The sequence below is a fragment of the Mauremys mutica genome, chromosome 20, assembly GCF_020497125.1.
Source record: "Mauremys mutica isolate MM-2020 ecotype Southern chromosome 20, ASM2049712v1, whole genome shotgun sequence".
NCBI lineage: Eukaryota > Metazoa > Chordata > Testudines > Geoemydidae > Mauremys > Mauremys mutica.
The window spans coordinates 25,971,178-25,984,534 of NC_059091.1; the positions used below are offsets into that span (position 1 = coordinate 25,971,178).

Sequence of the window (13,357 nt, forward strand, 5' to 3'; positions counted from 1 at the left end):
CTGTTTTTTTAGCTTTCCTCATGAATATGAATTGATAGCTGAATCTCAGAACTCAGGGTTGTCAGACTAAGGAAATTAAGGGACTTATTACCTGTGCTCCCATGAGTAATACATGCTAGAACCAATCGCTTCTCCACTTTCCATAGTAGGCAGGATATATGCCACCTGTGTGATGAGGTAACCAGACCCAATGAAGAAGTCAGAGCCGCTCACTTATTTCTATTCATGTGGCTGTTTCTGGGTGGGTATAAAAGGGCATCCTGCAGCTATGAGCATGAACGTTATTGGTTGCGAGCTTTAGGGTAAGTGGTGTTGACAAGTTTCTGTGGTTTAAAATGCAGAACTGTGGACACAAAACATTTAATTTCCTCTAACTCATCAGCCTTCTTCCTTGTTCTGACTCAATCTTGTGATCCCTCTCTCATTGGGTTGTCTCTTCAAGACCAATACAGTAACTAAATTCCTGGGTGGGAAGCCTGATCCAGAGTCATTGTGACAATGTACAATGCTGGTTGGAAAAGCAGCTGTCGCAGGAACTCCAGAATTTTTGTGGCTTGTGGTTCACAGAAGCCACAAGAAGGATGATTTTCCTTTCACCCCTCTCTGCCAATTGCTATGGTAATACAGTCCGTTAGAATTCTCACTGCAGCTGCATCATTGTTCCTGTGGCAGCCTCTTAACCACAAGTACAGAACCCTGTCTCTCCTACCACATACACTACTCACAGAGAGTCAGGATTATAGCATTGCTGGAGGACTTATGAGAGCTAAGGCCACGGCAGCATTTCCATCCTAAACACCTATCTTTTATAAATATATAACCTAAAAAGAAAATTACCTTTTGGGTTGAAATTTTTCAGTCCTATGTGAACATTGTGTGTTCATTATTATACAGCTACAGAAATGTCTGTCATATTCATTTGGGGGGTTTGGGATTGTTTGTATACTGGTAATAAAAAAAATCTAGGTGACATTATAGGTCTGAATCTCCTCACACGCACACTGGAGATACTGTATTGACGTCAAAGGAGTTTCTCCTGGTTTACGTCAGTGCAAACAGCAGAAGGAGAAAGAGCATGAAAAGCCAGGTTACAAGTTATGGAAGGGCTTGGCTGGATACATGTGTGTTGCTGCTCACCAGCTGCTTAGGCATCATCTGCACAAGATAAGCCTAAACCTCAACATTTGTATTTAGAAACCTTCAGCATCTGGGGTATTTGAACTGGGGCTCAGGTCCACCTCTAATTTAAGTAGCTATTTGCGGGGGTGGTTATTTCATTAAACAAAGCAGTCACACTGAAATCTCCCTCTGCTGAAAAACTTAACCAGAACAGCCTCTCACAGGCACCTTCTATCACTAATGCCAGCACTCCCTTTGGTTCCACCCCATCTCCTTGTAACAGTCAAACATGAAACATCTCCAGATATGTGAAAGACAGGTTGGAAAGCTTTCCCTGTTTCCCCACATGTACCCTCATGCCCAGATGCCTCAATGAGCCTCACACTCATGCAATCCTCCTATGAAAGAAGGGCCTAAACTGCAAAGTTTGTGTTAAGATCAAGGTCTACAAAGCTTGGAGGTGCTCAGAGCTGCAGTGGAGATAAAGGCCCATCTCTATCCTCTATACCCTCAGATGTGCCCACATACACAAGATGTGCCCCACAGATCTGTGCCCACATACACAAGATGAAGTACCAGCACATGTAAGTCAAAGAGTTCTCTAGTTCAGTGGTTCTCAACCAGGGGTATTTGTACCCATGGGGGTACTCAGAGGTTTCTACGTGGCACTGAAATCATCTAGATCAGTGTTTCTCAGCCTGGGAGTTGCAGCCCCCAGGGGAGTCACAGGATGGGTTATGGGGGAATTGCAAGTGCAGGGCTGGCATCAGGGGGTGGCAAACAGGGCTTCAGTCATAGGCAGCAGGGTTTGGGCTTCAAAATAGGCTCAAATATCACAGATATACAAGTACAATAAATATATTCTAATATAATTGTTTTATTTTTTAATGTATTTTATTGTGTCATTTTATGGTAAAAGTGAGAAAGTAAGCAATTTTTCAGTAATAGCATGCTGTGACACTTTTCTATATTTAGGTCTGATTTTGTAAGCAAGTAGTGTTTAAGTTAGGTGAATCTTGGGGTTCGCAAGACAAATCAGACTCTGGAAAGGTTGAGAACCACTACTCTAGTTCCTCAGTGGAAACAAAGAAAGCCATAGGCCCTTGGATTCCTATGCTGGTGGCTAGCAATTCTCCCTCCTCCTTCTGGTGCCCTCACCAATATTCAGCTCTCAGTCACATCTTCTCCAGGCAGGCTGTGGGGAATTTGTTCTTCTTTTCCCTTTTCTCCCTAATGTGGAATTACCTTTGTTTCCTGAACATTTTCCCCTTTTGCTACCTAAAAACAAAAGCTCAGCTTCAGGAAAGCAGCAGCAGTGCAACTTCTCTGCCTGTTTGTGGTGGCAACAGGTTCTGTGCTTATTCAGAACAAATTTCAGAACTAGAAAGTTTTAGACCTATTGTCCAACTTTTCTGATAAACACAACAAAGGAACAGAGAAAATAAACCAGTATCCACATGTTCTGTTTCTTTTCTAAGGTCTAGTCTGCTGTTTGGTGGAAGTCTCTTGACTTCAGATTCATGCGCCTACATCAGTGACTAGAACACAGGATTGAATTACATTTCCAATAAATGTACCACTGACTCACTGTGTAACTACTTAACCTCTCTGTGCCTCAGTTTCACTTTGTTAACTGGGGATAATTATGCCTACCCAGTTTTGTAAAGCATTTTGATATTTATAGATAAAAAGTGCTATTGAAGTGTTTTATGTTGTGCAAAGACATTTATAGCAAACAGGGCTACAATGTGATACCAACAGATAAATGCTAATAAATCTTAGGCACTGCAGAGACTTTAATTCTTAGGAAGTTCCTGGCACTATAAAAGTTCTTAATATAACAACAGGGCTGCTTTTGAAACCCATTAAATTCATTCATGGTGTCTCCATCATACAGTATAAAATAGTGCCCAATAGAAGTTTATATCAAATTTCTAATCTGGATTAAGTGTAATTTCCTTCTCATGTTTTAAATGTGATCTCCCACACTCAGGTCTCTGAGCTATTCTCTGCAATTATCTGAATATCAGTGCCTCCAACCTCAAATTATTTGGATTATTAGTAGAACTTTCCTTAATCAGGACATATTGTACCCAATTCAGTCAGTCCCCATTAAACTCTTAGTGGAAACATCACACCAGAGATCCCGAAATCCCCGATCTCCTCTCCCATCTCAGCCAGTCAGAGGGGAGAGGCGTGTGCTTTGACTCACTCTGCTGCCAACTCATTTCTGCCTTCCACACCTAGCAGTTTCTGCTCACCTCCCTGTTTGAACACCAAACCCAGGCTCACTAGCAAGACTTTTCTAAATAAATCACTTTGAGATGTACACGCCAGTGGGTGCAAAGCCTGAGGAAACTGAACATTTTCAGAAAGGAAAAATTCACTCCACAGATTTATTGGAACCAAGATCATTGCAAGGAGCTGTGGGATATATAAACTATTGAAAGTTTGGGTAAAGTACTAAATATTTACATTTAGCATATTTCTGAATTCACATACCTAGAGCCAGCAGCTGTATCAGAGCCTGCTACTATAGCATTGGAAAAACACAACACATCTGGCTATTAGACATGGATTCAAACCAGAACCCTGCATCCAAGCTAGGGTGACCAGATAGCAAGTGTAAAAAATTGGGACACGGGGTGGGGGGTAATAGGTGCCTGTATAAGAAAAAGCCCCCAAAATCAGGACTGTCCCTATAAAATCAGGACATCTGATCACTCTATTCCAAGCACAATGAACTTTGGGGAAGTTTGAAAATTAAATTTGCAATTCAGGCCTATTCCAAATTTCTTCAGGACTCCAAAAGGAGCTGAACTAGGAGCATCAATTCTGAACTGGCAGCTTCTTCAGCTAATTTGCTTTAATTACTAATTACTGCATGACCTTTACAAACAGAAGTAGTGAGGGACAGATGATTAAATAATGAGAACATTATTTCCCATTACAGTCCAATTGTTTTCAGTTACTCTTCTAGAGGGGGAGGAGCAGTGTTCCAGGGGAGAGAAGGAGAAAGGATAGCACTAGGGAAGGATTGTTTGGCTGCTCGGATTTCATTCTTAGCAAATCTGCAACTCCTAACTATGTAGAAAGAATACAAGGAACATTCCCAGGAAGAATCTAATCCCCATGTGAGGAACTCTGCAAATAGTGGTTCAAGTACACCAACAATAGGGAAGGGAGGTACCCTTTATTTTGACCTAGTGTAGAACCCAGGAGTCGGGACTCCCAGCCTCATGAGTTTAACCACTCAGCTTTTCTTACTGTATTGGTTTTGTTAAAGCACAGAAAGCAGAATCCTGAGCTTTCTTTGGGCAGATGCCCACAAAAAGGAAGTACAGGAATTCTTCAGAAATGGATCAGCTTCTACAGTCACATCAACATACAGGGAGTAATAGACACTCATGCCCTGTAGACATTTAATCTCATAAATAGTCCCTATCTCTCCATTTGTAGTTGAAGCAAGATTATAATTTATCCCTAGAGCAGAAAGCCTTTTCATTTGCACCCAGCACTGAGATCTCCTACAAGACAATTGCTGCATCTACTTATTGCTTTTCTAATTAACAGCTGTACATCCAGTGACTGCATTAGAAAAAGTTAAGTGCTACATTGCAGAGCAGCCCCTTCTATGTTTCCTATTAACCTTTCCCATAGGGAAAAGCACTGGTCTTTTTATAAGAACTTTTTTTCCCAGGATGCCAGCCCCAGGGGTGGGGGGCAGGCCTTTTAAATGTGGCAGAAAGGCACAGCTGCTGCTCTAAAGTAGCTAGCTATTGCATCTTCCTTCCAGATGGGGTGAATATCCTTAGGTTCCCGGGGAGACAGCATGGCATGATCTCCTGTACATGTTCCTGAATTGCATTTACTGTTTTAAACTAGGAAAATACTGGGTTCTTCATCTTCAAACAGATTTTTTTTATCCTAGCACTCTGCTAGCAAAAATATTTGCCTGAAATACAATGCTGCTCTTAAGTAGGGTCTAACTCTTCCCGTGAGGTACGGAAGGCTGTGGTTTGGGTTCTGTTAACAATTAACTTAGGTTTAAACAGAAACTGGGAATGGTTGGGTCATTACACTAATTGAATCTATTTCCCTATGTTAAGTTCTCCTCACACCTTCTATGGGTCATCTCAATTATCACTTCAACGTTTCTTTTTTCTCCTGCTATAGCTCATCACAATTGATTAAACTCTTCCAGTTGGTATGCATACTTCCACCTTTTCATGTTCTCTGTATGTATAAATATCTCCTCTGTGTGTGTTCCATTCTATGCATCTGAAGAAGTGAGCTGTAGCCCATGAAAGCTTATGCTGAAATAAATTTGGTAGTCTCTAAGGTGCCACAAATATCCTGTTCTTTTTGTTCCTGTGTGGTGTAGAAATGACCAGGTGGTAATAATAGCCAAAGCTGCCATCATCCAATCTGAACTGAATCAAGCAGGCCACCAGGATGCAGAATAGTCAGAGCTGGTATGGGCCAGCCTGAGAAGAGGCCCTAATGAGGTCTGCTAGTCACAGCTTGCAGTAGGACCCTGAGAGGCTCCCCAACTCTCTGCAAATAAAGTTTTCTAAACTTCTGCTCTAAAAATTCCCAGTCTCCCCTTCAGTACTCTTGCTGAACTGGCCTCAGAATGAAAGAGCTGTAGTTAGTGGCTCAGGCATGGGACTAAGTACTAAAACTAGCATGTGATAATCCTGGTTCTGACAATTACTATGCTGTAATGTGGGGAAAGTTAGTTACCTCCTCACAGAGGGGTTGTGAGAATTAGCTGTTTAGGAAGTTCTAAGAACAATGTTTTTTGTGACATTGACACTGACAGTGAGGGATTTGCAGGCAGCTGCATCTCACACATTTTCTTTTCACAAGGAAGAAGCAGAAGAAAATGCAGCTTTTAAAAGAAGAACAATGGCCATAATGACTGAGCAAGTGTTCCTTACTCCTACCACAGGAAGGGTGTTACAGGAGAAAACTTATACTCTGGTGCCTGGGGTCCACTGTGCTTTGCTATTCCCTTCTCAAGTGAGAGGGAGATTGTATTTCTCAAATTGAGTAACTCTCTGCTTTCTTTAAGTGACCCAAAGGAGAAATTGAAAGCTGAGCCCCCTGGAAGGTAACTACTACACTCAACAGGAGGATAAAAAAATATTAAGGATTTGTTTCCAATCTCCCAATGCCAGCAAATCCATAACGAAGATGGACACTTCCTCCTCCATTTACCCCAGTGCTAGGTTGTTGCAGGACTACATCAGTGCCTAAGAAGAGTAATAATGCCATCTACCTCTTCTAATTTCCCATGCACTTTATAAAGATTATTTAATTAAACACTGATGGGGGAACAGAAACAGATGTAAAATGACTTGTCTAAAGTTGCATAGCGAGTTAGTGCTGGGAACAGAACCCAGGAGTCCTGACTCCCAGCCAGTCCCTCAAGCAACTAGATGTGAGCCAGAAGTAGAATCTAGGCATCCTGATTACTGTTCCCTGGGTTAACCATTAGACCCTTTAATAGTGAAAATTACAGTGATGTCAGCAACATGTTAGTGTAACAGCAAAGTTAAATAAGGAGCAGATGCCTTGAACAGAGAAACAAATAAGACATCTACCAGCACAGTACAAAAATAAACAGCAGAAACCAGTGGATGCCCTAGGCGCCTGCGGATATAGGATGATAAAGGAAGAAGATGCCTCAGCTCTGAACTTTCCTCCCTTTATAACTTTTAGCAGCAGCTTCTCCCCCAGAATGGGACTTTTAATTGGAATAAATACTGACAATTCCTTACCTTCTGCTTCATGACATCTGTAATAACATACATTCTACGCATGCACAGATACCTGTCTCCATATGTGCAGCACCAGTACAATGAGACCCTGATCCTGACCAGGGCTTTTGAGCATTACCCCAGTACAAACAATAAATAGCACACGCTTCTGACTCTTTCAGGTTGGGGATTTACCATTCACGCTGGTGATGAGGGCTGATGTGGCAAGCTGGATAACTTCACAATTCAAAGCAGGATACTTGCTCAGGAGGGAAGAGATGGCCTGCAGCAAATCAGCCAATTTAGCTTCAACAGCTCCTGAAACAACAGCTCCTGAAATAAGAATAGTAATAAACAATTATAAGTAATGAAGGCTATTTGTCTAAAAAAAAGAAAAGAAAACATCCCCATGATTTAATACTGAGGGATAATTAAAAAAAAAGGTGAAAGGGGAAAAATTGATGACTAGTGTTTCACTGCATAATTTCCCCCCTCCCTCTCCACGTAAGTATCTCTCTGCCCCCCAGACAGAGCTAAATCCCCTCTGTGGGGGCACTGACACCCTATTGCTCCCACACACAAGTGAAGCAAGAGAAAATAATTAACATCCAAGAGAAAAGCATTTCCTCCAGATGTGAAAACTTCAATGTACTAGGTGGAATGGAGTCAGGAAGTAGACCCTTGGAACCTGACCCAAATCCAAGGTTTGCCCACACCTTGAATAGTGGATGCAGTTCTGCCCACTCCATCTCAAAAAGATATATCAGAACTGGAAGAAGGACAGAGAAAAGCAACAAAAATAATAAGGGGGATGGAACAGCTTCCGTACAAGGAGAGATTAAAAGGCTGGGACTGTTCATCTTAGAAAAGAGATGACTAAGGCAGGATATGCTAGAGGTCTATAAAATCATGGATAGTGTGGAGAAAATGTATTAAAGTGTTATTTATCCCTTCACATAGCACATGAATCAGAGGTCCCCCAATTAATTTAATAGGCAGCAGGTTTAAAACAAAAAATACTTCACAAAACACAGGTTCACTGTGTGGAACTTGGTGCCCTGGGATGCTGTGAAGGTCAAAAGTATAATGGGTTAAAAAAAGAACTAGCTAAGTTCATGGAGAGTCTGTCTATCAATGGCTATTAGCCAAGATGGTCAGGGATGCAGCCCCATGCTCCGGGTGTCCCTAAACCTCTGACAGGTAGAAGGTAGGTCTGAATGACAGAGGATGAATCACTCAATTGTTGCCCCATTCATTGCCTCTGAAGACAGGATACTGGGCTAGCTGAACCATTAGTCTGAACCAGTGTGTCCATTTTTATGTTATATTCTTACACTGAACAGCACAGGTCCTAGCACAGATCCTTAGGGAACCGATTTACCCTCTTTCCATTGTGAAAACTGACTGTTTATTCCTACACTTTATTTCCTATCTTTTAACCAGTTACTGATTCATAAGAGGACCTTCCCTCTTAAGAGTCTTTGGTATATGACTTTTTCAAAGGCTCTCTGAAAATTCAAGTATGCTTTATCAACTGGATCATGCTTGTCCACAAGCTTCTTGAAACCCTCAAAGAATTCTACTAGATTGGTGAGGCATGATTCTTGCAAAAGCCATTTTGACTCTTTCCCAACATAACGGGTTCCTCTATGGGTCTGATAATTCCGTTCTTCGCTATTGTTTCAATCAATTTGCCTAGTACTGAAGTTAGGCTTACCGGCCTATAACTGCCAGGCTCATCTCTAGAGCCCTTTTAAAAATCACAGTAACTGTCCTCCAGTCATCTGGAAAAGGGGCTGATTTAACATACCACTGTTAGTAGTTCTGCAATTTCAGATCAGAGTTTCTTCATCATTCTTGGGTGATACCATCTGGTCATGGTGACTTATTACTGTTTAATTTATCAATATGCTCCAAAACCTCCTCTAATGACACCTCAATCTGGGACATTTCCTCAGATCTATTACCTAAAAAGAATGAGTCAAGTGTGGGAATTTCCCTCACATCCTCTGGAGTGAAGACTGATGCAAAGAATTAATTTAAGCTTCTCCGCAATGTCCTTTTCTTCCTTGAGGGCTCCTTTAGCACTTCCATCATCCAGTGGCCCCACTGATTGTTTGGCAGCTTCCTGCTTCTGATGGACTTAAAATTTGTTTTGCTGTTAGTTTTTGTGTCTTTTGCTAGTTGCTCTTCAAATTCTTTTTTGGCCTTCCTAATTATACTTGATTTGCCAGTGTTTATGCTCCTTTCTATTTTTCTCCATAGGATTTGACTTCCAATTTTTAAAGGACGTCTTTGTCTCCAACCACCTCTTTGCTCTGATTAGTCATGGTCCTCTTACTGTTTTTTTCTTTTTTTTTTTTAATTTGGAGTATATGTTTAGTTTGAGACTTTATTATGGTGTTTTGAAATAGTTCCCATGCAGCTTTCAGGCATTTCACTCTTGTGACTGTTCCTTTTAATTTCCATTTAACTAGGGTCTTTGTTTTTGTGTAGGTTTCAGATTTGTTCAAATTTGTTAGTCTTTAAGGTGCCACAAGTACTCCTGTTCTTTTTGTTTTTGTGTAGTTTCCCTTTTTTAAATTAAATGTGGCTATACTGGGTTTCTTTGATATTTTCCCCCATACAAAGATGTTAAATTTAATTGCATTATGGTTGCTATAACCAAGAGCTTCAGCTATATTCCCCTCTTGGACCAGATCCTGTGCTCCACTGAGCACTAAAGAGTTCCCTCTCCCCTTGTGGGCTCCAGCAGTAGCTGCTCCAAGAAGCAGTCATGAATGGAATCTAGACATTTTATCTCTGCATCTTATCCTGAGGTGATATGTACCCAGTCAATATGGGGACAGGTGAAATCCCCGATTATTTTTGGGTTTTCTCTTTTTGTAGCCTCTCTAGTCTTTCTGAGCATTTCACAGTCACTGTCACCATCCTGAGCAGGTGGTTGGTAGTAAAATCCTACTGCTATACTTTTATTATTCAAGCATGGAATTTCTGTCCACAGAGTTAAAGTTTGAATAATTTAAGATTCTTTTTTACTATATTTGACTCTATGCTTTCTTTCCCATATAGTGCCACTCCCGCACCAAAGTGACATACTCTGTCACTCCTGTATATTTTGTACCTGATATTAACATGTTCCATTGATTATCATCGTTCCACCAAGTTTCTGTGATGCCTCTTATATAAATATCCTTGTTCAATACCAGGCACTCAAGTTCACCCATCTTAGTATTTAGACTTCTTGCATTTGTATATAAGCATTTATAAAAGTTGTCAATATTTAGTTGTCTGCCTTCATGTGATGTAATTGAAGGAGACTCCTTTTCATTTGACTGTTTCTCTTCAGTTCCTACCTCTACTTTATTAACTTCCATCCTCGCTTCTTCACTAGGATATAGAGTATCCCCTTTAGTAAATCCTCCTCTAAGGGATGTCTTGTACCACACTGTTTGCTCCTGTACACCTGTCGGCTTTCCTCCATGCTGATGTGATATGCCATTAAACAAAGTCACTTTGCCACTTAGTATAAATGTAGATAGGACCCTCCCTGGATACCATCCATCCCTAGGCAGGATATAGTTAGACAATGCTGCTGTTAGCAATGCAGGCTAGATTTTCAGCATCTGCTTCCTTTTAGTGGGTGTTATTGATTGCAGTCACTAACACTACTATTTAGAACGGCTGTAAATCAGATTTTTCATCCATCAGTAATTGCAGGTGCCATCTATAGCACTTCGGAGCCTTTGCTTTTCATTTGATGAAGCAACTGGGTTCTTATTTGCGGAAGTGCTATAAAATGTGCTTGCAGTTATTTATAGATGCAATAAATATGGGTGCAATTAATACAAATAAGAGTACACATTATTAAGTGCCTGCTAAAAAGGGAAGTAGGCATTGAAAGTCTGGTCTGAAAGGTCTGAGGGTCATCTGACTTCATTGTTTTTTATATGTAGTGTACCAAAGAATGCTGGGTGCTTTATAGAACAAAGACCCTGGGTCCTGTCCAGCCCTTTTCAAGTCCAGCCCAGACTTGGTATGAGGTTAACTTTTATGTTAGCCTTTCTTGTAAATGAACAAACATATATAAATTTTAGACATTTACCTTCTCTTTGGAAAAGCTCCCGGAGGCTCTGGAATTTGCCATCGATGTTCCTCAGATGTCCAGTTACGTGCAGCAGCTCGTTGGTACACAGGTCCATTTGACCAATGCAGTTACCAGAGGTAGGTTTCTGGACTGAAGCCCAAACAGCGGTCAGGAACCCAGAGTCATGCTCAGAAGTGAAGTGCCCATTGTCTGGTGATTTGCCTCCAATCTGAATGTAACTGGCATTGTCCTGTACTCCTGTCTGACTCATGGTAATGTTAGTAAGCACAGAGCAGAACCTCTTTGTCACAAATCATGTTTTCTGGTACACATTTCTGCAGTCCTACAAACTTCTGCACAGCTTGCTGTCCCTAAAATAAGCAGAAGAAACATTCTGTACAAGGCCTCAAAATTCAATACAAAATGCCTGGAATAATTGAGGATTTGAGATTAATTCTCAAGAATAATTTCTGTGATCATTTATTTAAATACAGTTTTCTAATTCTGTTGCTGCTGCCTTTTGACAGTCTAGCAAACGAGACTTTAGTCACTTCAAATGTGTAGTAAATACCATTACGAAAACTCCTCCTCCTGCACATTTCAGCAAATGGAGACGCAAGTTCAGGAAAGACTCAGGTTTTCCTCAGAGAGACTGATATCAAAGTGAAACTCAAACATCCACATGCAGCAGCACTGTGTTTTCATGTGGGCTCTTTTAGTTAGTCAGATTCTTTAAAAGTAAAAGTATTTGTGTTCAGGTGCACTGCTAGAATGCTGAGAGTCACCTTCATTCTCCTTCCCTATTTAAGTCAGGGGTAGGGGGGAAACAAAAATGACAACCTGTTTGAAAAACCAGTTTGCCGAATGTCCCACGTGTAAAGGCACCTCGCTCTTGGCTGATAAAAATGGAAAATCAAGTAGTTGTCCTGACTCAGTCCCTTGTGCAGCAACAGCTCTTGATGTTTGCAGCCTCTGAACTCTCCTGATACGCCCCTCAGTTTGAATCCTTTCAGAAGGCACCAGTCCTGGAAGTCTCACTACCGTGTTCTCTGTGTGGGATGAGTTTCTCAAACTCCAGACAAGTGTCAGGGTATGTGGATTTTCCACATTCCTGCTGGGAGTTATGAAATCACTCATTTCCCAGAGTATCTATACCATCTATAGGAGCAAACTGATCCTGCTACAGCTCTTTTGTTAACCCCTTTACTACCTGAAGATCTGCAAACTGCCTTCATAGTAAAAATTATTAGCAAATTGAATTACACAATAACAACAAGATATTTTATAGGAAGATTAATGTATAGTTCAAAAAGGAAAATGAGTTATGCAGACAAGCCAGCAGGTGAAAAGTTTGGAAAATGAATTGCTCAGAAATGTATTATTACTTGTATTATGGTAGCACCTAGATGCCCCAATAAGTGATTGGGAAGGCCAGTGTGCACTATACACACACAATAAAAAGTTTAGTTTATATACATATTCACTCATATAATACTCAGTATTTTATATAGCGCTTTTAAACTTAAAAAAGGTTTACAGACATTAGGAAATCAATCCTGGCAACACCCGTGATCTGGGTCAGTCAGATACTATTGTTATCCTCATTTCATTGATGGAGAATTGGAGGTGCCGAGAAGTTAAGTGACTTGCCCATGGCCACAGATGGAGCGAATATTAGAGCCAGCATTAGAATGCGGAACTCCCTGCTTCTAATCCTGTGCTCTAGCCACTAATGAGCACTGCCTCTAATAGAGTACTTATATGCTATGTGTGCTGACAATACTAAGCTTCTGTAATAATATATTTAAAGTATTCATTGAGCACTTTATAAGGGTACAAAGCTTACTCATGTTTATGCCTCTTTAGCTTTCTCCCTCTCTACTTACTGCTTTTCTCATCATACTTCTAGACTACTGTACTGTCTTTTAAAAATGTAGCTATCCAGACCTATTTGTACACAGTGCTAATCCAGTGTTGAAGGACTTACCCAAATGTAGTTTGAGCATTGGCCTGCTAAACCCAGGATTGTGAGTTCAATCCTTGAGGGGGCCATTTAGGGATCTGGGGAAAAAATCTGTCTGGATGTTGGTCCTGCTTTGAGCAGGGGGTTGGACTAGATGACCTCCTGAGGTCCCTTCCAACCCTGATATTCTATGATCTATGATAACACTCCATCTTAGTTGTACAACTATTTCACACAGCATTCTTCATCATTTATATTACCAATAATATAAAAAAGCCTGTCAAACGGGTGCACTTTAACTTTGACTATGTGCCCAGATCCCTGCTGCACCCTCAGTAATTGGTGCTGTTGGGACTTAAGCTTCTTTTTGGCCCACTGTGGAAACACAGAACTAGGCAGCACTGGATCTGACATCTGTATACA

At 40.9% G+C, this 13,357-nt stretch overlaps 1 protein-coding gene across 3 annotated transcripts in view; it reads right to left on the reverse strand.

The window, feature by feature from the left end:
- The window catches only part of LOC123354114 (GEM interacting protein), a 56,880-nt gene extending 45,638 nt beyond the window's left edge, over nucleotides 1-11,242 (reverse strand). The window contains exons 1-2 of one of the 3 annotated variants that reach the window (XM_044995799.1): nucleotides 10,990-11,242; nucleotides 7,080-7,217 (exon numbers count right to left, since the gene is read on the reverse strand). In XM_044995799.1, coding sequence (XP_044851734.1) covers nucleotides 7,080-7,217; nucleotides 10,990-11,242 — 391 coding nt within the window. Of the gene's footprint in view, nucleotides 1-6,905; nucleotides 7,000-7,079; nucleotides 7,218-10,989 lie in introns of those variants that run through there. The other 2 variants (XM_044995801.1, XM_044995800.1) reach the window with 2 other exon arrangements.
- Nucleotides 11,243-13,357: the final 2,115 nt, after the last annotated feature.